Source organism: Myotis daubentonii, chromosome 12 (assembly GCF_963259705.1).
Source record: "Myotis daubentonii chromosome 12, mMyoDau2.1, whole genome shotgun sequence".
NCBI classification, from domain to species: Eukaryota; Metazoa; Chordata; class Mammalia; order Chiroptera; family Vespertilionidae; genus Myotis; species Myotis daubentonii.
Window position 1 is genome coordinate 43,614,481 of NC_081851.1, and position 27,922 is coordinate 43,642,402.

At 38.1% G+C, this 27,922-nt stretch overlaps 1 protein-coding gene across 3 annotated transcripts in view; it reads left to right on the forward strand.

Moving 5' to 3' along the window:
* The window catches only part of WDPCP (WD repeat containing planar cell polarity effector), a 272,798-nt gene that overhangs the window by 221,568 nt on the left and 23,308 nt on the right, over positions 1-27,922 (forward strand). For all 3 annotated transcript variants that reach the window (XM_059659666.1, XM_059659667.1, XM_059659668.1), the window contains exon 15: positions 20,403-20,565. In XM_059659666.1, the coding sequence (XP_059515649.1) occupies positions 20,403-20,565 (163 nt within the window). The remainder of the gene's footprint in view (positions 1-20,402; positions 20,566-27,922) is intronic.

Here is a 27,922-nt window from a genome sequence, read left to right on the forward strand (position 1 = left end):
CTTAGTAATCAAAAGCAAGTGTTTACATCTTCCTAACACTTTTTTATTACAAATGGTATATTAACGTAACCACCATACATGTGTCCAGGGCAACTTTTCTTTTAAAATTAAATTAGTTCCTTTTTCTTTGTAATGGATTTTCTGACTAAATTACCACTATTCACCACGTTCCTGGTAAGACTGTTTCTAAGAAGGAAGCAAAACAAGTTTCTGCACATACATTCATACGCAAGGGCAAAAGAAGACAAAATGTGAAAGAGAAACATGTTATTTTTAGTAAAACTCTTTTCTAGAAGAGAGTTATTCAAAAAACATGCATTGTAGTACTATAGAGAAATGACTATTTTAGTTTATAAAATTTATAGTTTTTCCAAGCTAATAATGTACATATCTGGAATGCATTCATTTAAGCAGAAGAAATAGCTGGCAAATATTTTTATGTCAGGTGGTATGCATGCTAAATTTATAACCTTTCTTCTGTTTATTCAATGTAAGGTAACTTGATGTGACAGGGTGTGACATATCACAAAGAGGACTCAGCTCAGGAATTTCAAGAAATCTTGAAAACAATATTTTAAAGATCTGTGGAGTATGTTGTTTTTTCTTTCCTATTATCTGTCAGAGAATGGAGTTCAATTGCTTACTAGTAAATGCTTAGGAAAGTCTTTTGCTCAGGAAAAAAATATATCTGGCAATTGGGTTCTGGGAAGCATCTTCTATTCCTTTACAGTTAGATATATCTGCTGGTAGGTACTCTATTTATTTAGGGTTTACATATCTATAACCAGACAATTCAAGCAATACATTTATGTTTCACCTACTTTTCCTTTTTATCTAAAGCCTTTGCAGTTATTTAGCTGCCATTACAAACTCCTGTTCCAGAGCATGGGGTTTCAACAAAGAATATGGTTAGATCACAAGATTTGCTTCTAAAGTGCCAAATATTGTTTCTATTATAGGAAAATGAATGTGTGCTTTTTAAGGTAAATGTTAAAGTATAACATACATTTGAACGAGTGTGCATACTGTTAAGTGTTCAACTCAGTGAACACATCCATATAGCAAGCATACAGATAATTAAACTGAATTTTATCACCACCCCAAAAGCCTCCCTTATACCTCCAAAGTATAAACATTCCTGACTTATAATACGACAAATCATTTTACTTGGAAGAAAATTATGCCTCCTTATCTAGAAATAGGTGCACTCATAAATATATGCATTGTCAGTAATGTATAGAGATGACTAATAGAGTGTCTTTTGAGAAGGGTTGAGGTCTGATGTATTTCACTTAACATTATGTTTTTAAAATACACCCATATTACTATTATATTATTCCCTTGTATACTACAGATATGTTACAGTCTATTTATTCATTTTATCACTGATGGACATTTGAGTTATTTCCAGTTTGGGGCTCTTATAAACATTTTTCTACATGGCCTTTGTGAATACACCTATGCATTTCTACATACATTCAACTTTAGTAGCTACCTTCAAAGATTTCTCCAAAATAGCTGAAGCAATTTGCTTTTTTATCATCAGTATATGAAAATTCCAGTTCTTCACCATCCTTGCCAATACTTGTTATTCCCAACACTGTTTACTCATTGTGAATTTAATTTATATTTCTCTGATGACTCATGAAGTTAAGCATCTTTTTGTAAGTTTTTTGGAAATATGGATATATGTTTTGTGCAGTGTCTCCATTGGTTAGGCTTATATGCATACATATAAGTCCTTTGGTTGATATAACACAAATAATTTTATATGACATCAGTTTTACTTTGCTAAAATAAAATTCATAGATAATTAACATTTTAACACACAATTTAATAAGACAATGCAACCATAACTTTAATATAAGAAATAAATCAAAAGTAATTTATAATAAAAAAGTAAATCCTTGACCTAAATACTGCAAGCTTTAGGGGGGGATGGTCAGTCAGCATAGACTACCAACCATCTAGCTAGGTGTGCCACCTGCTCTACCCACACCTAGAATGTTGATCTGCTTACTTGAGGTCTTCCCAGACCAGGAGACAAAAGGGGTTACTTTGTCAATAGAACCGCAAGTGAGAGTCTTGGAGCTTAATGTGGCAAACAGTGTAGTGTTCCAAGCCAGAGGCTCTGTTCTTACATTCTTGATCTATGGTCATGATACATGAGATCTTCAGTTTTTAAAAATGTCTTGTTGTGGGGTGGCAGGGGAGGTGGGGGGAGCAGGAGAATGCCTGTTATGTCAATACCCTACAGCTCTGGTGGTCTGATGCTTAAAAAGCTAGATTTACAGGATACAATTGTAAGTGGAAAAGCCCTCCAGATTCCAAAGGTTGATCTTTTATATTAGGAGTAATCATATATCTGAATGAAATTTTGATTTTTAACCTTAGTTTCAACTTTATATGAGTCTGTCTACACAAAGCAATTCAGTTTTGGCAATTAAGACTGCAAGAATACCATTACTGTACCAACCCCTAAGAATGCATCTTTGAGAGCCTGAAGTTGACTCTCCTAAGCTCAATGTTCTGTCAAACTATGGGAAAGGATCCAATCCCAAGTGGGACAACCCGTCATCAAAGATATTTAAACTTTTCTGGGATTCACAGGTTATTTCATCCCCTATTTTTCTAACCTCGTTGCCCTATTTAATGAACAATCTCAAAAAAGTGAAGGCTTTGAGTTCTGGTCATACATTTTCCACATCGTTTTAATTAACTATTAAGAGCAAACAGTATGTGGACATGCACACATTGCAATGCCTAATATAATCAAGAACCTTTTAGAAACAAGCCCCTCAAGACAAGGGGTATAGACCAAGAGATGGGGAAGTTATCTGCCAATACACCTGGTTCTGTGTATCTTAAAAAAAACTTCAAACATAAGTCCTGCACTGGAGGGTTATACTCTGGCCAATAAGTAATAAGTTACACTCATTTACAGAATATCACTGCATACTAATCTTAACTTCCACACCTGCTTTTTTTCCTGCACTAACTAGATAACTTCACAACCCTCCCCAATCACTAGATTTGGAAGGACTTCAGACTAAGAAACCTAAAAAGACTAAGAAAAAACCTTCTAATGCACCAAGCAACAGACAGTAGTCACCAAGAGACATAATCAAAGTTAGAGACATCATTTTCTTCCAGGACACATCCATACTACCCATTTTAGCTGAAAATATCCTAGAGACTTCCAGCATAATGTTGTAACCAACAACCTCACTTTCAGCTGAAAGTTGTACATGTCCAATCAGATTCACCCACTTTTCTGCTGCTCTCTGCATCTCTCAAGTTACTTTCTCATCTCATGCTCCAATCACAGAAGACATGCAAGAAGTAATGAACTCCCAACAACTTCATGTCCAGTTTTGAAATCTGCTATAAGAACTAATTTTCTAAAACTAGAAAGTGCTAAAATACATGTAGAACTTTTATTGACTTAAACCCTGCTTCTGTCACCCATTTAAGTTAAAATATGTACCAGGTTACCCCACAAAAGATAGAATATAGACAAATAATAGATACATACATAAATAAGAGAGAATCACTAAGAATGCTGTGTTCGGAGCAGGAGGGGAAGGAGATGTAGTTAGCCATGCTATAGAGTTCATTGTTACTGTTACATTGTTTTCACTACATCTTAATATACATTAAACCATTAAAGTTATACGTATACTAGTGGCTGGGTGCACAAAATTCAAGCACATTAACATGGAATTAGAGGGAATATTTTAATATTGCTATTTTCCCTTTCTCTATAATAGAAGTGTCAGAGCTGAAAGAAAATTAGTAAAATGTATATGAAAGTAATCCCTCCTGTCAGAGTCTGGGGTACAGCGCTGGACCCAGAGTCAAGTCCCCGCCCACCTGTGCGTGCCTCAAATTGTGTGAGACCCAGACCCGGCTGGCCCCACCCCCGTCAAGCCCCGCCAGGCGGGGGACACAGCCTCAGGTCCCCCGGCCAGGCGCCAGGGTGTGGGGGGGGGGGGGGGAGACGACCTCAAGTCCCCCGGCTCTGGTGTGAGAGCACTAGGGTGTGAGGGCATGACAACCATTTGCATATTAGCTCTTATTATATAGGATATTTGTCATTTGTGTTAACATCCTATATATATAAAAGTTACTATAGAAAAACTAGAGGCCCGATGCATGTAATTCATGCACTGGGGGTGGGGTTGGGGGGTGTCCCTCAGCCCAGCCTGCACCCTCTCCAATCTGGGACCCCTCAGACATCCTTCTCACAATCCGGAACTGCTAGCTCCCAACCGCTCACCTGCCTGCCTGATTGCCCCTAACCGCTTCTGCCTGCCAGCCTGATTGACACCTAACTGCTCCTCTGCCAGCCTGATCACCCCCAGCTGCCATCCCCTGCCGGCCTGATCACCCCCAACTGCCCTCCCCTGCCAGCCTGGTCACCCCTAACTACCCTCCCCTACCAGCCTGGTCACCCCTAACTACCCTCCCCTGCCAGCCATCTTGTGGCTGTGGGCGCCACCATCTTTGAGGACATAGCAGTCAATTAGCATATTCCCTCCTTATTGGCTGTGGGTGCTGCCATCTTTGTGCAGCATGAGGGTCAATTAGCATATTCCCTCTTTATTAAATAGGATGTTGAACAATCTCCCAAAACTGAATCAGGAAGAATCAGAAAACCTGAATAAGCCAATAACAACTGATGAAACAGAAGCAGTAATCAAACAACTCCCAGCAAACAAAAGCCCAGGTCTGGATGGCTTCATAGGGAAATTTTCCCAAGCATTCAGAGAAGAACTAACACCTATACTCCTCAAAGTATTCCAAAAAAATTCAAGCAGGAGGAACATTTTCAAACTCTTTTTATGAGGCATTATCCTAATTCCAAGACCAGATAAAGACACTACAAAGAAAGAGAACTACAGTCTAATATCCCTGATGAACATAGATGCTAAAATCCTCAACAAAATATCAGCAAATCACATCTAGCAATACACTAAAAGGATCATACACCATGACCAAGTGGGATTTATTCCAGGGATGCAAGTCTGGGACAGTATTCACAAATCAATAAATGTGATACATCACATTAACAAATTGAAAGACAAAAATCACATGATCATATCAATAGATGCAGTAAAAACATTTGACAAAATCCAAAACCCATTTTTGATAAAAACTCTCAGCAAAGTGGGAATAGAGGGAACATAACTCAACATGATAAAGGCCATATAAGACAAACCTATAACCAACATCATACCCAATGGGCAAAAACTAAAACCATTTCTCCTAAGAGCAGGAACAAGACAGGGATGTCCACTTTCACCACTCTCACTCAACATAGTCCTGAAGACCTAGCCACAGCCATCAGACACCAAGAAGAAAAAGAGGCATCCAAATTGGAAAGGAGGAAGTAAAACTCTCATTATTTACAGATGACATGATACTGTACATAGAAAGACTCCGCTAAAACACAACTAGATTTAATAAATGAAATTGGCAATGTAGCCAAATACAAAATCAACACCTAAAAATCGATGGCTTTTTTATACACCAATAATAAATTCTCAGAAAGAGAAACTAAACAATCCCACTTACCATTGCAACAACAAAAATACTACGATACTTAGGAATATACTTAACCAAGGAGGCAAAAGACCTGTACTCAGAAAACTACAGGACATTGATAAAAGAGAAGAAGATATAAACAAGTGAAAGAATATACCGTGTTCATGGACTGGTAGAACCAACATCATTAAAATGTCCATACTACCCAAGGCGATCTACAGATTCAGTGCAATCCCTATTAAAATTCCAACAGCATATTTCACAGACCTAGAACAAATACTCCAAAAATTTATATGAAATCAAAAAAGACCTCTAATAGCTGCAGCAATATTGAGAAAGAAAAACAAAGTTAGAGGAATCACAATACCAGATTTCAAGTTATACTACAAAGCCATCATAACGCATATAGATCAATGGAATAGAACAGAGACTCCATAAATCAACCCAAGCCATTACGCTCAATATTTGACAAAGGAGGCAAGAGCATACAATGGAGTAAAGATAATCTCTTCAATAAATGGTGTTGGGAAAATTGGACAGATACTAGACCACCAACTTACACCATACACAAGAATAAACTCGAATAAAATGTAAGTCGTGAAACCATTAAAAACCTAGAAGAAACCATAGGCAGCAAAATCTCAGACATCTCTCACAGCAATATGTTTACAGATACATATCCTAGGGCAAAGGAAACTGAGAAAATAAACAAATGGGACTACATCAAAATAAAAAGCTTTTGCACAGCAAAAGAAACCATCAACAAAACGAAAAGGGAGCCCATTGTATGGTAGAACATATTTGGCAATGATACAGCTGATAAAGGGTTAATATCCAAAATACATAAGGAACTCATAAAACTTAACAAAAGGAAGACAAACAATCCAACTCAAAAATGGGCAAAGGACCTAAATAGACACTACTCCAAAGTGGACATACAGATGCCCAAGAGACAAATGAAAAAATGCTAAAAGTCACTGATCATCAGAGAGATGTAAATTAAAACAACAATGAGGTATCACCTCACACCTGTCAGAATGGCTACCATCAATAAAACAACGAATGACAAGTGCTGGCAAGGATGTGGAGAAAAGGGAACTCTAGTACACTGCTGGTGGGAATGCATACGTGTGCAACCATTATGGCAAACAGTATGGAGAATCCTCAAAAAATTTAATATGGATCTGCCATTTGACCCAGTGATCCCATTTCTAGGAATATATCCTAAGAAACCCGAAACACCAATCAGAAAGAATTTACGCATCCCCATGTCCATAGCAGCACAATTTACAATAGCTAAGAAACAGCCCAAGTGCCCATCAGTAGATGAGTGGATAAAAAAGCTGTGGTACATTTATACCATGGAATACTATGCAGCAGTAAAAAAGAAGAATCTCTTACCCTTTGAGACAGCAGGAGGGACCTGGAGAATATCATAAGTGATATAAGTCAGTCAGAGAAAGACAAGTATCACATGATCTCACTCACCTGAGGAACCTATGTAACAAAATAAACTGATGAACAGAGTGAATCCAGAGACTCAGAGCATGGAACAGAGTGCAGAATCTCAGAGGGAAGTTGGGGGAGGGTGGGTGAGTGGGAGGTAATCAACCAAGGACCTTTCATGCATATGCATGGCCCATGGCCACAGAAAATGGGGTTGGAGGCAGGGGCAGGCTGGAGGGGGTTAAAGGAAAAGGGGGCCATATATAATACTTCCAACAATAAAGAATTATTTTTTAAAAAAAAAGAAAATATTGAAAACAAGGCAGAACAAGTACTGTAAAACCAAAGTTTTAACAGTTTTGTTAAATTATAATTTTCATTCTTATAATACACTAGAGGCCCGGTGCACAAAAATTTGTGCACTCGGGGGGGAGAGGGGGGTCCCTCAGTCCGGCCTGTGCCCTCTCGCAGTCTGGGACCCCTCGGGAGATAACGACCTGCTGGCTTAGGCCTGCTCCCAGGTGGCAGAGGGCAGGCCCAATCCCTAGGTGCAGCCCCTGGTCGGGCTCAGAGCAGGGCCGATTGGGGAGTTGGGGCGCCGCCCCTGTCATACACAGAGCAGGGCGGATCGGGAGGTTGCGATGCCACCCTCAGTCACGCTCAGGGTAGGGCTGATTGGGGGGGTGGGGCACCGCCCCCTGTCACACTCAAGGCAGGGTCAATGGGGAGGTTGTGGCGCCACCCCCTGTCACGCACAGAGCAGGGCCAATCAGGGGGTTGGGGCGCTGCCCCCTGTCACTCACAGAGCAGGGCCCATCAGGGGGGTTGGGGCTCCGTACCCTGTCACGCACAGAGCAGGGTCGATCAGGGGGTTGGGGAGCTCCCACCTGCCACTCACAGAGTAGGGCCAATAGGGGAGTTGGGGCACCACCCCCTGTCACACACAGAGCAGGGTGGATCAGGGGATTGGGGTGCCGCACCCTGTCACACTCAGGGCAGGGCTGGTGGGGAGGTTATGGCTCTACTCCGTCACACACAGAGCAGGGCTGATCAGGGGGTTGGGGCACCTTCCCCCGTCATGAACAGAGCAGGGCCGATAGGGAGGTTGTGGCCCCACCCCCTGTCACACACAGAGCCGCAGAGCGATCAGGGGGTTTGGGCGCTCTCCCTGTCACGCTGATCCCGGTGCTGGGAGGCATATTACCCTTTTACTATATAGGATAGAGGCCTGGTGCACGTGTGGGGGCCGGCTGGTTTGCCCTGAAGGGTGCCCTGGATCAGGGTGGGGGTCCCCACTGGGGTGCCTGGCCAGCCTGGGTGAGGGGATGATGGCTGTTTGCAGCTGGTAACACACCATTCAGGGTGGGGGTCCCCACTGGGGTGCCTGGCCAGTCTGGGTGAGGGGCTGAGGGCTGTTTTCAGGCTGGCGGGTGATGGAAGCTCCCAACCGCTCCTTTTTTTCTTTCTTTTTTTTATTCTGGGCCAGCTTTAGCTCTGAGGCTCCAGCTCTGAGGCCTTCGCTGCTGAAAGCAGGTATCTGGTTTGTTTCGGTTCTATAATCAAAACAATGTATAACTCCAGCTCTGAGATCCCAGCTGGCTGAAAACAGGTTTCTGGGGTTTTGTTTAGCTTCTATATTTGTTACAATGTTTCTTAAACTGCAGGCTCAGAGGCCAGCAAGGCAGGCGGGGAACGTTGGAGTCCTCTGTCACTGAAGCAAGCAAACCTCATGTTAGTTTCAAGCTGCCTGGCTGCCGGCCGCCATCTTGGCTGGCAGTTAATTTGCATATCTCACTGATTAGCCAATGGGGAGGGTAGCGGTCGTACGCCAATTACCATGTTTCTCTTTTATTTGATAGGATTGTATGAATCACAAGGAAATTTTACTCTTTTTAGATGGAATAGAAGTCTGGGCTTGAGGACTTCCAACTTTACTCTGAAGTTTTCAAACACTGATAGGATTGCATGGCCTTTTAAAAGCCTTTGGGTATAAGACGATAAAATGTGGTTTTAGTTATTGGCATGCCTGTGCAACAAAGCTTTTGGGAGATGTGATTGACAGGCCAGAAGTGTGCATAAGGGAAAACCTATGCTTATGTCTGCTTCAGTGACTTTATTAGCCACACCCTACTTGTAAATTATAAACTGTCATTCAAATTAGCATAGTGATATTTTAAACAAGTCAGGTTATAATACCGCTATTTTTTTTTTTTGTCTTAATGCCTAAAGGTAAATTCAGAAAATGTTCCTATGTTTTGGCTCATAAAAGCGTCCATCTGGAAAAAAACCTAAATAATAAAACCCAAATGTAAAGAGCAATGCAAGAAAGATTTGTGATACTATGCATGTATATAAGTTATATATTTGAACATCACAATTAGCTAATTCAGCCTTCATTATACCAGCAACTATTTCAGATTGAGGATAAAGAATATAATTTTATTAATTGTTGGCACGTTTTGAACCAGTATTTTAAAATATCTTATAATTTGTTTCAGTATGACAATATACATACTAAATTTAAATTGCTATTAATACCAAAAGCTTCACTAGAGACCCTTGCTACCTTTATAAAGAAATATGCAAAAATCTGTGTTTTAAAGCAGTGGTTGCCAACCAGTGGTCCACGGACCACTGGCGAAAGGTTGGCGACCGCTGTTTTCAAGCATGCTATATTTTATAAGAAATGCTTAATTTTACATTAAGATACGAAAATTAATGCAAAAACAAATCTATACTTACATCATACTGCTCTAACAACTGCACAATTTTGAACCAACGATGAAAACAAATAATAGTTTACTGACTTCTAACTAGTAATATTCTAATGTCCTGAATATTCGATAATTTAATCTTAATTAGTCTCAATAATAAAAGTAATATTAACTCATCAAAAAATTCAACTTGTACTGAAAAGTACAATAAAATCCATGAAAATGTCTCTTCCCTTTTTTCCTAGATCAAAAACCTTACTTGCAATAAAATAACTTTTGTGATCTAATTTTAATAAGGTAATAATCCAAATATCTAAGCCTTTAGATAAGTATTAAAGATTTTAAACCTTTTACCACGAATTACCAATCTGAATTCTGGTCAGTGCTCAAACTTTGAGGTAAAGACCTTCCTGTGTAATTGCTTGGTAACTTAGTATTCAATAGTGACACTTCTAATTTTTCATATGTGAATGCATATGAAGGGTGTCCATGGACATTAGGGACGTTAGGTAGTCTAGTCTTTATCTGTGGATTAAATTGTAGGATTTGGGGGTTTTTCTTTATGAGGTGGACCAAACCACAAAACTATGTCTCAAGAAGCCTGTTTATGTGACAAGGAAGGAGAGATAAACACCTGTAAGCTGAAGTTTAAAGCCCAAACTAGTTTTGAAGTAACAAGAATGGGAAAGCTAACAGTTCAGATTTCAGTCACTTTTCATCTAAACCTATCAATGTGTGCACTGGTCCATTAATTATGTGGCCCAGCACTAAATGATATGTTATTCTTCCTTTTTACTCTAGGATGACAGCTGTAAGGGAAGATTTAATTCAGGAGAAAGAAAGCTATTTTAAGTACCTTATTTATTGGTCTCAAGAATTTACCTAAGTCATGAATGAAAAAAAACAACAACACTATTTGAGGATCAAATCAATTGTTTTGTTGATCACTCTGTCAGAACTAAAAACTGGAGAGATGATTCAAAACCTATGATTGTAATGGACCTAGCATTTCTAGGTTAATGAAGAATTCTAAAGCAGAGGTTGGCAAATTATTTTCTACAAAGGTCCAGCCAGTAAATATTTCAGACTGTGGACCATGCCATTTCTGTCACAACTACTCAACTCTGCCCTTGTGCAAAGGCTGCCACAGACAATGTGTAAATGAATGATCAAAATCAAGTTCCAATAAAATTATTTATGAACACTAAAATATAAATTTCATATAATGTTCACATATCACAAAATACTATTCTTCTTTTGACTTTCTCCCAACAATGTAAAAATCAACGGGTTACAGGTTGCAGAAAAACAGGCAGCAGAAGCTGGATTTGGCCTAGCCATAGTTTACGACTCTTGTTTTAACGAATTATTTTGGTTCTTGTTTGGTGGATTTCTATGCTTCAAAAAAAAAAATGTCACTGAGATTTTTTAAAAATCGTGCTTAAAGTATTTGATAGGTTTTTTTTAAAGACTGTCAATGACTTGCCAGAATAATTATGTGGAAGTGATGCCATTTAAAATATATCTTCTAGATGAACCCAATTCTATATCTTTAGACCACATTATTGTTGTGGTAGTCCTTAGTAGAAAACATGAGTTTTTAGTATAAAACCTTTGGTTCCATTTATTCCGTTTAAAAATTTCCTATGCTAATTCATTTTTAGAAAAAAAGCCATTAAGTCTGGCCATTTCCTAAATTACCTATTTCAGAGGAGGTTTAAATGCATGTGCGTATTTTTTTTAATTTTAAATTGCATTTTTTTCTTTAATAAAACATTGCAGCACACAACTGAGCCCCCAATGTGTCAGTAAAGCAAGGGGATGTAGATCCATATGAAGGAGAATGGGAACAAGTTTAATCTTAACCCCATTCCATAACCAATTCTATTTTAGTGTATTTTATCAAGTCTTTGAAGACACCATCACAGTTTTATAATGAACATTGCTGTGATCTGTTAAAGAATCTTCAAATTAAATAACCTGGATATTTAAGAATTTTAATTTTACTCTTTTTTTAAATGACTACAAACATGGTTCAGAATTCAAAAGGTATAGTATATAGTAAAAAGTTCTAATCTCAAGCCTACTCTGTAGTCACCAGTTTCCTCTTCAGAGGCAAGTAGTATTAATTTGTTACATGGTATATATATATTACATTTATAATTGTATATGTTAATTCTATGTTATGTAATTTTATAGTATAACCATTATGGGGTTTTTTGGTGAATTTTATTTTTTTATTGATTAAGTTATTACATATGTGCTTTTTAAATATATACTTTCTAATGGCAAAAGTTAATAATACATACACATACTATAATATTCAAACATTGATGGAATGCTTAATTTGGAAAATAAAAATTCTGTATAATCCCACCCATCAGAAAAGGAATCTTAGTAATACATATTTTTTTCTAGCTTTTCCCCTTTCACATATTTTGAACAAAATGTGGGTCATTCATTACTTCCTGTTTTACAAATCACCTTTTGAAAAGAATTTAAATTTTTTGCAAAGCTTTATGTGAATATATGTAGATCAACCCCCTTGTCTTTTTTAACAGCTACTATTCAATTGTATGGACATACTACAATTTTTTTTAACAAATGGATGTTTAGATTATTCCCTATTTTTATGAAAATCAGTCCTACCTGAGGATTTTGGGAAGATGGCATCAGTGTGGTATTTGAATCTCCTTGAATCCCTTAATAACCTCAAAAACCCAAGGACAACATCAGAAAAATCTAGTGAAAATATATTCTTATAATCCAAAATATAATGGTATGGACAAATCATCAACAAATACAAAATGCATAAAAACTTCATGGGATTGTGCAGGCCCATGATGTATGTTGACACAATGTGATTTCTACCTAGTGCTCTAAAAGTCAAAGTGAAGAAATTCAATGAAGCACAGATAAATGATGGGAGTAACTATAACTCTATTAAGGTTGTCAAATGCCTCATCATCTAATTAGTGACATGCATGAATGGATGAGCAAGATTCCCACTGTCCCTACCTACTATCCAGCAAAATGAAAGCCAAGAGAACAGGCTTGGCAGAAATCAGCAAGGAAAATGACTTTGCTGAGCTTGACTCTATTCTGGAACAATGAAGAGACTCAAGAAGTATATAACAAGTGGGAGGCTCCCAGCTCTGAGTGCACACACCCTAATTACCACATCCCTGCCTTAAAAGGGTGGGAATGGGGCAGCCTTATGGGCCACCTGTGAAATACCAATACTCTCACTGTTTTTTCCACAGGCCAAAGGGGCTCTTGCTTCTGGCTCTAAGCACCCAGTCACACTAGCCAGACACAACCCACTTCAGGGACATTGATCATTAGGGAGCTGAACTGGTATTGTACACCTGTGAAATGGTAATGCAGGTGTCCTAAGTAAAGCTCAGGGAGGACAGAAACCACTGATGGAGCAGAAGAGCAAAAGCTCACTTAATCTGGATTTTCAGTATGAATACAGACTACAAAAGTGGGAACATACACGCACACATAGTAAAAAATTCACGGGAGGAGGAACGATAAAGGTGCCTTTTGGGGGGCACTGAGAGATGGAGAACCATTATGAACTGAAAAATTTTGCAGGGCCATTCTCAGAACAGTACCAGAAACAGGAGATGGCACTGATGGTTATAACTTGTGGATACAAGAGAATTGTGGAAAGGTATGGAGGTGCTGAAATGGGTCCTACACATGCTTACAACTAACAAATCAACCATTTTTAGATAAATTTCCCAAACTGAGAAGAAACAGTGGGAGTAGAGCCCAAACTCAGCATAACAGGTACAATTAAGCCACAGAAAAGAAAGTTGAAATCGAAGGGAAGAATATAGATGCTATGGGCTGAATGTTTGTGTCCCCCCAAAATACATACATTGAAGTCCTAACCCCTAAGGTGATGGTACCAGTCTGGGGCCTTTGGAAGGTGATTAGATCACCAGGGTGGGGCCCTAATGAAGGGGATTACAGTACTGACTTTATATAACAAGGTCCAGAGAGATCCTTCACCCCCTTACACCACATGAGGACAGTGAGAAGTCAACAGTCTTCAGCCTAGAAGAGGGCCTTCACCAGGACATGACCATACTGATACCTTATTGGACTTTTAGCCTCCAGAACTGTAAGAAATAAATTCCTAGTATTTATCAGCTATCCAGCCTGGGGTATTTTGATATAGCAGCCTGAACGGACTAAGACAATAGGAAACCATATTTTTGACTACTTGATAAACACAACAGACATATGGGCTCCAGTTCTATGAAGATAAAGTCATCTTGGCCCATTCTGCCATCTTCAATGTCTAGAAAACCCAACTTCTCATAAAAAATAACTACACAGTTACTTTTAAAAAACAAAATAATAATTTCCCTACAAAGAGTGAAAACACTACAAAATGACATTACCAGAGATAAAAACAAACCCTAATGTTCTAAAATAAGCTTAAATAAATTAATATAGTGATAGCAGTTATGAAAAAACAATTCACAATGAAGATGTAACAGTTATGGAACTTGCACTTCTAGAAATCTAACCCAAAGACACCCTGATATATATATTTGACCTTTTAAATAACATGGGGATTAGGGACACCAACCCCCATGCAGTTGAAAATTCACATATAACTTATAATATCCCCCAAAAATAACTACAGTTGGCCCTTGGTATATGCAGGGAACTGGTTCCAGGACTCCTATGGATAACACAGATGCTCAAGTCCCTAATATAAAATGGCACAGAACAATGCATACAGTCAACCCTTAGCTTCTGCTGATTCCCAACCACAAATGGAAAATACCATTTTTGATTCCCAGTTGGTTGAATCTGCAGACGCAAAACCCACGTGGACATGGAAAGCCAACAGTTATTTATTGAAAAAATATCCACATATAGATGGACCTGTGCAGTTCACACTTGAGTTGTTCAACAGTCAATTGTATTTACATCTCCCCCAAAGAATGAGTTGCCATTATTTATTTCCAATGAAGAAATATATCAAAGCTCTCAAAAGATGACAAGAGAAACCCAATGCTAAAGGCAAACTTTCATTCATAAAACACTGTGATAACACATTATCAGTAATGTGCATACTTTTCCTGTTTGTGCTTAGATATTTTCTAATGAAAACATAACTGTTCAACACAATGTATTCTGTATTTCTTACATTGGAAGGCATCTGTATTTCTTACATTGGAAGATCTTACATATGATCTTTCATAAAGATCATATCAACACTTGGAAATAACTGAGACTAACAGTGTAAGACCCCTTAACATTAACCCTAAAAGTTGCTTATGCTGCCCTCTTTTAACCATTTGGCTCTTTCCTGTTCTTTCTTACTTTTGACATGCTGTTGATAATTGAGCATCCCAACACTTTCCCCCATTATCATAATAATCTCATGACTTTTTCAGGTTCTAAAAGATAGAAACATATTATTTTCCTTAAGAACAGCATAGAAAATATTGTTTTTGGAGGTACAAGAAAAAATGAACTTGAAGGGAGGGAAAATATTCTCAAAGTATTTTTAAAGGTTTGGGATAAAATTAAAAATTTAATAATGAAATTATAATGTGCAGTTTTCTCAAGCTATTAATAGTATATCACAGATTTAGAAACCATTACCAGAAGATTTTCCTTTCCATATAATTCTCTTACCAGTAGGTAGAAGTCATTGAATAAAATGAGCAAGTTCATATCACAGGAACATGTCCAAAGTCACTCTTCCATGTAACTGTCAAGATTTTGCCAAAAGCTACTTTCTTATATTTTTCACTTTCTTCATAAATAATCTAGGGTTGTAATAATTGCATATCATTGCTCTCTTTTGAGAAAACTAGTAAAAATTACCAAAAATACAGATTTTAATAATTGTTTGCTTTTTTAAATGATTTGTTTTTAAAAAGACAAAGTCAGCCACTCAGTTTATCTACAAAATGTGAAATTGGTAATAAAAATATAAATGTTCAGTTGCTTTAAACCATTTTGGTTTTCTTGATCTGTTTCCTATGATTTGTAATTATTTTCATAAAACCACTGGCTGAAATTCTAGTGCAATGAAGAATGCAAATTGAATAGAGAATTTTATATATACACATATAAAGTGTAAAATTATCTTTAAGAACAAGACTTATTTTTTAAAAACACATCTAAAACCTAACATCTCTTAAAGAATTATGTTTGGGGGCTTCCTAAATTGTTTAAAAGATCAGTGTGAAGAATTCTTGTAAACAGTTCTCACTGAGTCTGTGTCCTTTTAACTTAAAAAGGCTTTATATTATAATTGCTCTGTAAATATCAGAATTTTTTATATATTGTGCTATGTACACAAAGAAGCTGACAAATGGCTTATCTTGTACTTATCAACTTGTTTATTTTTATGCCTCCAAAAAGCCATATTTTTTTTACAAGAGCAGCTGCTACTTTGTAAATATTTTAATGGCTTCTGTTAAGTAGAGCTGTCATTTTTGCAAACAATATTATAAAAGATTTTCATTCTTCCATGTGATTGCATATCTTGAAATGTGTTTTACCCTGAAAATCCTTTGGAGATTTTAGACTGGAAAGGATATCTCCTTAGAATGCACAAAGCCAACAAAAGAATAGCTAGATTTAAAGAATAATGTATAAGATCACTAGGGAAATAGTGCCATTTATTTCAGAAGACAAATGTATAAAAGCAATAAGTTCTCTTAGCTCATTTCTCTTCTTTTTCTTTGGGCTATTTGAAGAAATGGAACAGTATTGGCTTTGAGCCAGACATACCAGATACGAACCTTGATTCTTTTGCTACTAAATAGAGATTAGCAGACATTTGGTGTGCCCAAACTGTCCATTGAGACATTTGGTCCACACTGAAAGGTCCTTGAAATTTGTCCCTATCAAAAACATCCATGAGCATATTTGGTTCATGCCAAATGGTCCTTGAGATTTGGCGCTGTCAAAGATGTCCACACTTAGAAAACACCCCTGGGTTCAAATAGCTCATAATGTTTGTTTATGCTTTTGGTTTACAAAATTAGTACATAAAAAATGCCATCATGGCCCTGGCTGGTTAGCTCAGTTGGTTGGAGCATCGTCCCCATAGCCAAGGTTGTGGGTTTGATCCCTAATCAAGACACATAACAAGAATCAACCAATGAATGCATAAAAAGGTGTAACAACAGATCTCTCTCTCTCTCTCTCTCTCTCTCTCTCTCTCTCTCTCTCTCTCTCTCTCTCTCTCCCCTCAATAAAAAAATACTATCATGTTTTATTGGTCCAATAATCATGTTATGGCTATCTATATATTGCCAATAATACCCCTTCTTGCCTTGGTAGCCTAGCTGGTAATGGCACATGGGGTTAGGTAGATAGGCCTGGATTCAAATATTGCAAAAGAGAAGGATTTATATTAACTATGCATACATAGCAAGAATCCTACAGTTAGAGAAATGCATAGGGGATGACACATCGAGGATGGGATCTCACAATGCGTGGTGTATTAATATGTCATGTGCATTTGGTGGGATATGTCTGGGTCATTCAGTAAGGGTGGAATTTGGAAGGAGGAGCTAAGTCAAGCTGCCAAGTAAAAGGGATGGTAAATGTGTTGACGTAAGCATTTTACAGACCGTCCTATTTGTTCAGGAGTGAGAATGGGTGTGGCTCTCCTGCCACATAGCACTCAGGTGTAGTGACCACAATGAGGGGTTATGTGGGTATTAAACATCCTATCCCATCACCCAGGGTTAATGGATGATGTTTCCCTTGAATCAATGACCTACAGAGGTACAATTGCAGTAGAAGGCAGGAAGCATCTGCCACAAATTACTGGAGAGGGTTTTAGTGGGTGTGACTTCCACACTTACCTGCCAGTAGTCAGGGACCCCCACACCCTTGGCTGGTTTCACCTACTGGCTGATCCAGTCCTGCCCAACTGGTGTCAAATCCATAAGACATTAGTGATGTTTCGCCTATCAATAAACCAGCAACCATTGGGCAGATGGCTACAGAAGAAAAATAGCAACCCTTCTTTTGCTTGGCAATATAACATCTTTACTTGAAAATCATGGTGGAATGTGGCAGAAGTAGGATACACACACACACACAGCCAATGCTACCTTACAATGGTTTTTGTTACTATTTCCATCCCTTTAACAGAGGTAGGAATAAAGGTACTAACAGAGGAGAATCTGCACTGCCCAAAGTACAACTAGTTAGGATGTGGATAACTTTAATGACTATTAAAGATGTGACAGGAAAACCTCAGCACTATGTTGATATTGATGGGGTAGTTAGGAAAACACTGAGTAGGTTAAAATGACATGCAGAAAAGAAACAAATGCAGCATCACAGTTACTTCAAAGAACTCACTGTTATATTCATGAAGAGGTCCTGCTAGTGCTACCAGAAAGAAACTTACTAAAGATGCAAGTAAATAGAATTCAAATCAGACAGCAATCTCCAAACCCAGCTTCACTGCATTAAATTCAATTCCAGCAGAGTATAAAGTGACCAGACGCGGAAAACTATTTCTTATAGTTTTCCAGTGCTCAAGATGATGAAAGAATTCTTACACAATATATAACAATGTTAGGTACTTAAGTGTTAGTACCACATTATTCAGTGATGGCACCAAGACAGTTCACTCGGTTATTTATGGTGTACGATGTAGTATTGGGCTATACTATGCCATTGATTTATGCACTAACAAAAGGCAAGAAGAAACTTACAGATATATAGAGTGTCCCAAAAAATGTATACACACTTAATGACTAAGAGTTCAATTGATGCATCTTTCTTTTCAGATTTAAATCATTGGAACTAATAATTATTTAAAGTGTGTATACATTTTTGGGGATACCCTGTATATGTATACATATACATATGAGGAAGTACTTACATTTGCATGGAAAAGAAATCTCAACATTAATCCTTCATTATGTATGATGGATTTCATGATTGCAAATATGAATGCAAGCCAACCCTCTTCTAACAGATTCACAAGTAAAAGGATGCTTGCTTCACTTTTTTAAATATGTTTTTACTGGGTTTTTTTTGTTTTGTTTTGTTTTGTTTTTGAAGAGAGAGGAAGAGAGAGGGACAGAGAGATAGAAACAACGATGAGAGAGAAAAATCATTGATTGGCTGCCTCCTGTACAACCCCTACTGGGGATTGAGCCCACAACCCAGGCATGTTTTCTGACTGGGAATCAAACCCATGACCTTTGGGTTCCTGGGTCGACACTCAACTGCTGAGCCACACCAGCTGGGCACTTGTTTCACTTTTCACAATCACTGTAGTGAAAATACCCTCTTTGGGTCTAACACATGAGTATATGACAATGGAAAGTAGCACCCATAGTGTGCATCTAGGTTGTTTGGACTTCCATTTGTGCCTCTGAAATATGTAAATGAGAGTTAGGGATTGAGAACCTACTTGAAGAAACAATGACTGAAAATTTTCCTAACCTGGTTAAAGGGAAAAGTCACATAAGCCCAGGAAACACAGAGAGTCCCAAACAAGATGAACCCAAAGAGGCCCACACCAAGACATATCATAATTAAAATTGCAAAGGCTAAAGGTAAAGAGAGAATCTTAAGAGCAGCAAAAGAATGACAGTTACCTACAAAGGAGTTCCCATAAGACTGTCAGGTGACTTCAACAGAAACATTTCAGGCCAGAAGGGATTGGCATGAAATAGTCAAAGTGATGAAAAGCAAGAACCTACAACCAAGACTACTTATTCATAGCAAAGCTATCATTTAAAATTGAAAGCAAAATAGTTTCCCAGACAAATATAAGCTAAAGAAGTTCATTACCACCAAACAAATATTGCAAAAAATGTTAAAGGGCCTTCTTTAAGGAAAACAAATTGAGGGGATAGGTATAAAGAATAAAATGATAATAAATATGTACCTATCAATAATCACTTTAAATGTGAACAAATTATATGCTCCAATCAAAAGATACAGGGTAGCTGAATAGCTAAGAAAACAACCCATATATATGCTGTCTGCAAGAGACCCACCTCAGAACAAAAGATACACTATGAATAATCAGGTTAGAATTTTTTATTTTTTCTATTTTGTTTTATTGCTTAAAGTATTACAAAGAGTATTACATATGTCTCCTTTCCCCCCCCCCCCCCCCTTGACATTCTCCCGGCCTCCCCTACCCCACTGTGTCTTGTGTCCATTGGTTACGCTTATATGCATGCATACAAGTCCTTCGGTTGATCTCTTACCGCCCCCTCCCAAACCTCCCAGGCCTTCCCGCTGTAGTTTGACAGTCTGTCCGATGCTGTTCTGCCTCTGTATCTATTTTTGTTCATCAGTTTATAATGGTCTTTATTATCCATAAATGAGTGAGATCATGTGGTATTTTTCTTTCATTGACTGGCTTATTTCACTTAGCATAATGCTCTCCAGTTCCATCCATGCTGTTGCAAATTTTTTAAATGTGAATTCAAAAAACATTCGTTAGTCAATTATCAGAAACCCCTGATTGAACTAAGTGTAAGAATGACAAAAGTAATAGGAGATGTGACTATATGTTTTCCACTGTGCACTACACAGTAAATTGCCATTTTTTTATTTTTTATTTTTTTTTACGTTTCATTGGGGCATATAGAAGCTTTCCTGTAATCATACTCAAGGGAACTATCTGTATTTGACTCATGTCTTATCATTTTTTAACAGAACTCCTGGGGCCTTTAGACAGAGGGGATATGCTAAGTGAAGCATTTGTTGGCCTATCTTTAACACGCCAAGGAGAAGACACATTTCCAGAACACCTCTCTCCCTTTTCTTCAATCCACAGACATATTAATCAACAAAGAACACTGAATGTCTCTTCTAGCAGGTAAAATAAGTTGAACTAAGAAAATTGCTGCATAAAGTGTTTAGTATTAAATGATTTAAACATTCCCTGTTTAAATGTAAACTAAGAGTTAAATGAAATTTCAGAATGTCAAAGGAAAAAAAATGCATTTTTCACATCTAAGACTTTGCAGTATTTTTGTCATGCAAGAGCAAGCAAGATGGAGGCAAAAGTGAATGTAGAAAGATATTGTTAGAATTAATGTTATTTAAGGCCAAAATAAAATTAATGTATTGAACTGTTTGTATTCTGTTGTTAAATTTTAGGACTGTTAGATTATTAGATTAAAATATTAATTTTGAATACTTAATTTAAATTATAATTTATATGTTATACTTATGCAAGCTAGCCATTAGTTTTTGAAATCTGATGATAATTTACTATCTATTCAGCTTGCCACATTAGGTTATTAAGAAAACAAACATGAAGGCGTTGGTGGTATAGTGGTGAGCATAGCTGCCTTCCAAGAAAACAAACATAAGGATAAATGTGAAATTAAAAACACTAAAGTAGGCCGAAACCGGTTTGGCTCAGTGGCTAGAGCGTGGGCCTGTGGACTGAAAGGTCCCAGGTTCGATTCCGGTCAAGGGCATGTACCTGGGTTGCTGGCACATCCCTAGTAGGAGATGTGCAGGAGGCAGCTGATCGATGTTTCTCTCTCATCGATGTTTCTAACTATCTCTCTCCCTTCCTCTCTGTAAAAAAATCAATAAAAAAAAACACTAAAGTAATAGTGTTACTTATAATGAAAATTATAATGTTATGATGATAATACTCTGAAGCAAAGGTCAGCAAACTTTTTGTAGGCCATACAAACTATGGCTTTGTAGGCCATACAAACTCTCACAACTACTTGTAATAGCCACTATATATATATATAAATGAGAGTGGCTGTTACAGTAAAACTTTATTTACAAAGCAGGAAGTGGGCAGGATTTGTAATTTGGTCTGTAATTTATACACCTGCCCTTAAATATCCTAACTCTATGCAATAATTATGAAGAGACCACATTTTTCATATATATCATATGTGATATATATGAATATGTGATCTGTGTCATATGAAATAGACAATATATGGCAATCTGTGATGTTCTAGGACAGTGGTCGGCAAACTCATTAGTCAACAGAGCCAAATATCAACAGTACAACTGAAATTTCTTTTGAGAGCCACATTTTTTAAACTTAAACTATATAGGTAGGTACATTGTTATTAACTTAATTAGGGTACTCCTAAGGCTTAGGAAGAGCCACACTCAAGGGGCCAAAGAGCTGCATGTGGCTCGCGAGCCGCAGTTTGCCGACCATGGTTCTAGGAGATTGCTCCCATCCTCCCACTACCCCCAAGCTAGTTCAAAACCTTATAGTTTTTGTAAAGGATGACAGGCTTCATGAATACCAATAGCTGATTTGATTTGGAGCTTAAGACAGGAAAAACTCTATCCAGATGCATTGTCAATAAAACAGCAAACTCACCATCAGTAAAAGTAACAAACTTTTTTCTTTTTTTTGTGTGTGTGTGTGTGTATAAAAATAATTGATTTCAGAGAGGAAGGGAAAGGGAGTGATGGAAACATCAATGATGAGAGAATCATTGATTGGCTGCCTCCTTCATGGCCCGCTACTAGGGATCTAACCCACAACCCAGGCATGTGCCCTTGAATGGAATAGAGCCGGGGACCCTTCAGTCCACAGGCTGATGCTCCACCACTGGAGCCAAACCAGCCAGGGCAAAAGTAACAAACTTGGTAATGAATGAACAGGGAAGGCCACAGTTCTACTTATTAGGTCAAGTGCCAGAATGGCAGGCTAGCCAGAAATTGAACAGGAAGATGCTGGAAATGAGAGAACCAAAGAGGAGCTAATTAAACGCTGCACATTCCTGATGGAGTTGTATGACCTCACTTTTTGGTTCTGTTTTGCAGAACCCTAAAAGTTCCCCTTATACTTATTTCCTCCTTCACACCCCGTTACCAAAGGTGCCTCTCCCTTTTTGCCTTTGACCACCCTTCTACCTCCCCTCCCCAGAAGCTAAAAACCTGACCCTTTTAATTGCATGGTACTTTTAATTTTAGGCCCTTCATGCAGTCCATACTCTGATCTGCAAGAACACTAGGAGTTGGAGAGATCAGACACTGGGCTTTGGTGTTTTTTCCATTCTATTTACAATTACAGTGGGGCCTTGACTTACGAGTGTCCCGACTAACGAGTTTTTTGAGATACCAGCTGTCTCTCGGCCGATTTTTTGCTTTGAGTTGATAGAGTAATTTGAGTTAACGAGCTCGGTCTCGGAACGAATTAAACTCGTAAGTCAAGGCCCCACTGTATTTTGGATTTTTGATATCCTATCTTCAAGTGGTGACAGAAGTGTGGTTTTTATGGAAGTTTCATTTCTCCCTTTATTCTGTTTTGTATTGTTTGTAGAGGAAATATTGGGAGATGAAAAGGAAGGCAGCCACTATTAATATCTTCAGCTACTTAGAAGTCCTTCCTCAATTTACTTTTAAAAAAAAAAACAATTTTACTGAGGTATAATTTACATATACCATAAAGTTCACCCATTGTAATTATACAATTCAGCAATGGATGGTAAATTTATAAAATTTGCAACTACTACCACTGTGTGGGGTTTTTTTGTTTTTTTAAAATTTTTTATTGATTTTTTACAGAGAGGGAGAGGGATAGAGAGTCAGAAACATCGATGAGAGAGAAACATCAATCAGCTGCCTCCTGCACACCCCCTAATGGGGATGTGCCCGCAACCAAGGTACATGCCCTTGACTGGAATTGAACCCGGGACCCTTGAGTCCGCAGGCTGACGCTCTATCCACTGAGCCAAACCGGCTAGGGCCACTGTGTGGTTTTAGAACATTTCCATCACCCCATATAGCTCCCTTGAGCCAATTTGTAGTCAATTCCCACTCCCATCTCCAGCCAAGACAATCATTGGTATGTTTTCTGTCTTAGAGAAATGTTATATAAATGAAAATCATACAATCTGGAAATTTTATATACATGGAGTTCACAATTCGTGTGTGTGTGTGTGTGTGTGTGTGTGTGTGTGTGTGTGGCTTCTTTCACTTAGCATTATATTTTGGAGGTTTATACATGCCACATCACGTAGTTTATTCCTTTTTAATTGCTGAATCGTATGATACTGCATTGATATAACACATTTTGTAAACCCACTAATCAGCTGATTGATATTTGAATTAATTCCAGGTTTTGGCTATTATGAATAATGTTGCTGTAAATATTCACATCTAAGTGTTTGCATAGATTTATGTTTTATTTCCCTTGGGCAGATATCTAGGAGTGAAAATGCTGGTTATATTGTAAGTTTATATTGTTAGTTTTAAGAAATTGCCCAATTGTTTTTCCAAAGTGATTGTATCATTTTACATACCCACCAACAATGTATGAGGGCTCCAGTTTCTTTACATACTCACCTATGCATGGTATTGTCAGTTTTTTATAATGATTCTAGTTGGTGTAAAGTAGTATCTCATTATGATTTTAATTGTATTTCCCAAATTACTAGTGATGTTTAGCATTTGTATGTGATGATTAGCCATTAGTATATCTTCTTTGGTGAAATATGTATTCAAAACTTTTGTCCATTTTTATTGAGTTGTCTTCTTCTTATTCAATTAAAAGAGTTCTTTATATATTCTGATAAGTTCCTTATCAGATATACAATTTGTAAATAATTTCTCCCAGTCTATGGCTTGCCCTTTCATTTCTAACAGCGCCTTTTGACTTGCAAAATTTTATTTTGTCAAAGCCCAACTTAGCTATTTTTTCTTTCATTGGTTGTGCTTTTTGTGTTATATATAAATATTCTTTTTCTAACCTAAAGACACAAAATTTGTCTCTTGTTTTCTCCTAGAAGTTTTAGTAGTTTGAGTCTATTTTGAGTTCATTTTTGTGTTTAATGTGATATAAGCAACTAAGTTCATTATTTTGTTCATGGAAATCCAATTTTCCCAGTACCATTTGTTGAAAAACTCATTTCCCCTACTGAATTGCTGTGGCATCTTTGTCAAAAATCAATTGGCTATAAGTGGAATGGCTTATTTCTGGATCTGCCATTCTGTTCCATTTAGTTATATCCTTACACCAACAAGTGCCTAGACTTTGCTCTACAAAGGCTGTACTGAACCAGAGTCTCACAAAATACATCATAATACCACAAAAATCCAGTCGGACAAAGATAACTATCACATGATCTCACTCATATGTGTGATATAATGATCAGCACAATTTGAAGAACAAAAATAGATCCAGAGACAAATGGCAGGGGAGGTGGGGGTGATTATTAGAGAGCAACCAAAGGACTTGTATGCATGCATATTAGCCTAACCAATGGACACAGACACTGGGGCGGTGCGGGCTTGCCTGGGGTGGGAATGGCTGAGGGGGTGGGGGGTCAATTGGGGGAAAAGGAGACATATGACCTAGTAAAAGTTTAGACAATAAATAAAAATAAACAAACAAACATTAAAGATGAACAGTTCCATAAAAATTTACTACAAAGTAACAGAAAATGAAGACCTACACACATCAATTGAGGAAAATTCTACCCCCACCCCAAAACAACAACAACCATGAAGTAGAAAAATACTGCAACAACACTCAAAGCAAAATTAAATATAACAAGCAACTGGGTACATGGAAATGCCCTCTGAATTAGAAGACAAAAAACTGAGAGGAGGAGAAGGATGTGGATGGAGGGAGGGAAGAAGCGATGGAGGAAGTTCATTGAACTTAAGAAAGAAAAGGAATAAGAAGACAATTATTACCTCAGAAATGAAAAATAAATTACAAGGCATCCAAATGAGAATAAAGTCCAAATAAAATTTAATAAAAAGCACTGAAAATGGCAGAAAACAAGTGAATGAAAATGAGATAAAGAGAGAAGTAAAAAAAAAAAATGTCAGGGAGAAAGTACAGTAAGTCCTCACTTAATATCAATGATAGGTTCTTGGAAACTGCCACTTTTAAGTGAAATAACGTATAATAAAACCGGTTTTACCATAGACTGACATAAAAAGGAGTTTAGTTCCTGCAGCATGTTTCTGAGCACAAAAACATCACCAAACTTCTAAATAAAGACCCAAAACACTTCTAATATTAAACAAATAAATGTGAGCTATACATACATTTATAAAAGATTAGCTAAACACAAGTAAGATAATTATTTTCCAACCTACAGATTCTAGTTCAGGGTCGTAGGTGACTAAAGCCTATCCTGGCAGCTCAGGTCACAGGCAGGAACCCACCTGGACAGGACACCCTTCCATCGCAGAGCGCACTCACACACTCACCCACACTCACTCATACTGGGACAATTTAGACATGTCAGTTACCCTAATGTGCACATATCTGGGGTGTAGGAGGAAACCAGAGTAGCCAGAAAAAAACCCACCCAGACATAAGAAGAAAGTGCAAACTCCATACAAACAGTAGCCCCACTCATGAATCAATTTTTTTCTCATTACAAAAGGATGTTGAACTAATCAATGTTATTCGAGGACCTGCTGTAATAGAATGGGAGATAAGGCAATGAAGCAATGGGATTTGAATAATTTGATTCCTTGAAGAAGAAAAATGAAACAATGGATCAGAATTAATATTTAAAACTATAATCCAGGAAAATGTATGTGAAATACATTTTAAAATATATATATACTAGGGGTCCGGTGCACAAAATTCGTGCACTCGGTGGCGGGGGGGAGTGTCCCTCAGCCCAGCCTGCCCCCTCTCACATACTGGGAGCCCTCAGGCGTTGACCCCCATCACCCTCCAATCGCAGGATCAGCCCCTTGCCCAGGCCTGACGCCTCTGGCCTAGGCATCCGGCCCGAGCAGCGGGGACCTGCAGTGGCAGCGGGATGTGCCGCGATCGGCGGGCTCTGCCCCCGCCCCTGCAGGACGCCTCTGGCTGAGGCGTCCGGCCCAGGCAGCGGGGACCCGTAGCTGCAGCGGCCCCACGATCGTGGGCTTCGCTTTAGGCCCAGGCAAGGGACCCCTAGCTCCTGGGACTGCCAGCTTCGACCGTGCCCAGCTCCCATCACTGGCTCCACCCCTACTTCCTGCTATCACTGGCCAGGGCGGAAAAGGCACCTGATTCTCCGATCATGGCTGGGGGGCAGGGCAAAGGCGGCCCCAGGGCCGCCTTTGCCCTGCCCCCCAGCTCTTAGCTCCCCCCTGGGTTTCCGATCACTGTCAGTGGCAGGGGGCTTCTTCCTGCTTTCCCTTTCACCTCCCTGCATTGTGCCTACATATGCAAATTAACCGCCATCTTGTTGGCAGTTAACTGCCAATCTTAGTTGGCAGTTAATTTGCATATAGCCCTGATTAGCCAATGAAAAGGGTAGCTCGTACGCCAATTACCATTTTTCTCTTTTATTAGTGTTGATTTGATTTACACACTGCCATTTGTGACAACGTGGATGGATCTTGAAAATATGCTAAGCAAAGTCAGACAGACAGGAAAAGTTAAGAACCATATTATTTCACTCATGTGAGATATAAAACAAAGCAATAAGTAAACAAATAAGAAAAACAAACAAAAATTCATACACACAGATAACAGTATGGTGGTTACTAGAGGGAAGGGGGTGGGGGTGTTAATAAAGAGATAAGGGGCTCAAATATACGGTGATGGAAGAAGACCTGATCTGGGGTGATAGGCACACAATGCAATATACATATAATCTATCACAGAATTCTACACTTGAAACCTATATAATTTTATTAACCAATGCCACCCAATTAATGTGATTAAAAAATAAAAATGTTATTTTGTAACCATTAAAAAAGGAAAAATAAAGATCATACAGGTACCTGAGAAAATTTATATTAGAATAATTGGTTCTAAGACATATCCTAACGAAGTTCTTAGATTCCACTGATTAATTTTAAACATCTTCAAGGCTTCCTTGTAAAAGATCAAGTAACTTACAAAAGCAGAAGAATTAAACTAGCATTAACCTTTTCAAAAATAAAATACAAGGCAAGGCAAAAGTGGAGCTGCAATTTTTAAAAACTCAAACCAAGTGTGAACCAGCTCCGAGTACAAAGGCTAAAGGAAAACAGTTTTCATAAACCTTCTTGAGGAATGTACTAGAGGAATGTACTTCACCCAACCATGACATGACTCAGAAAAAAAACAGCAAAGGACTGATTGTGAACATTTCAATACATATAAACAGTGAATCAGTATGGAAGACTTGTGTACAGATATTATATGTTGTGATTAAGTACAAATGATACAGCTGAAAAATGAGAGTACAGAGAGTGACAGAGAAAAGCAGAATAAGCTCACCAATTGTTGT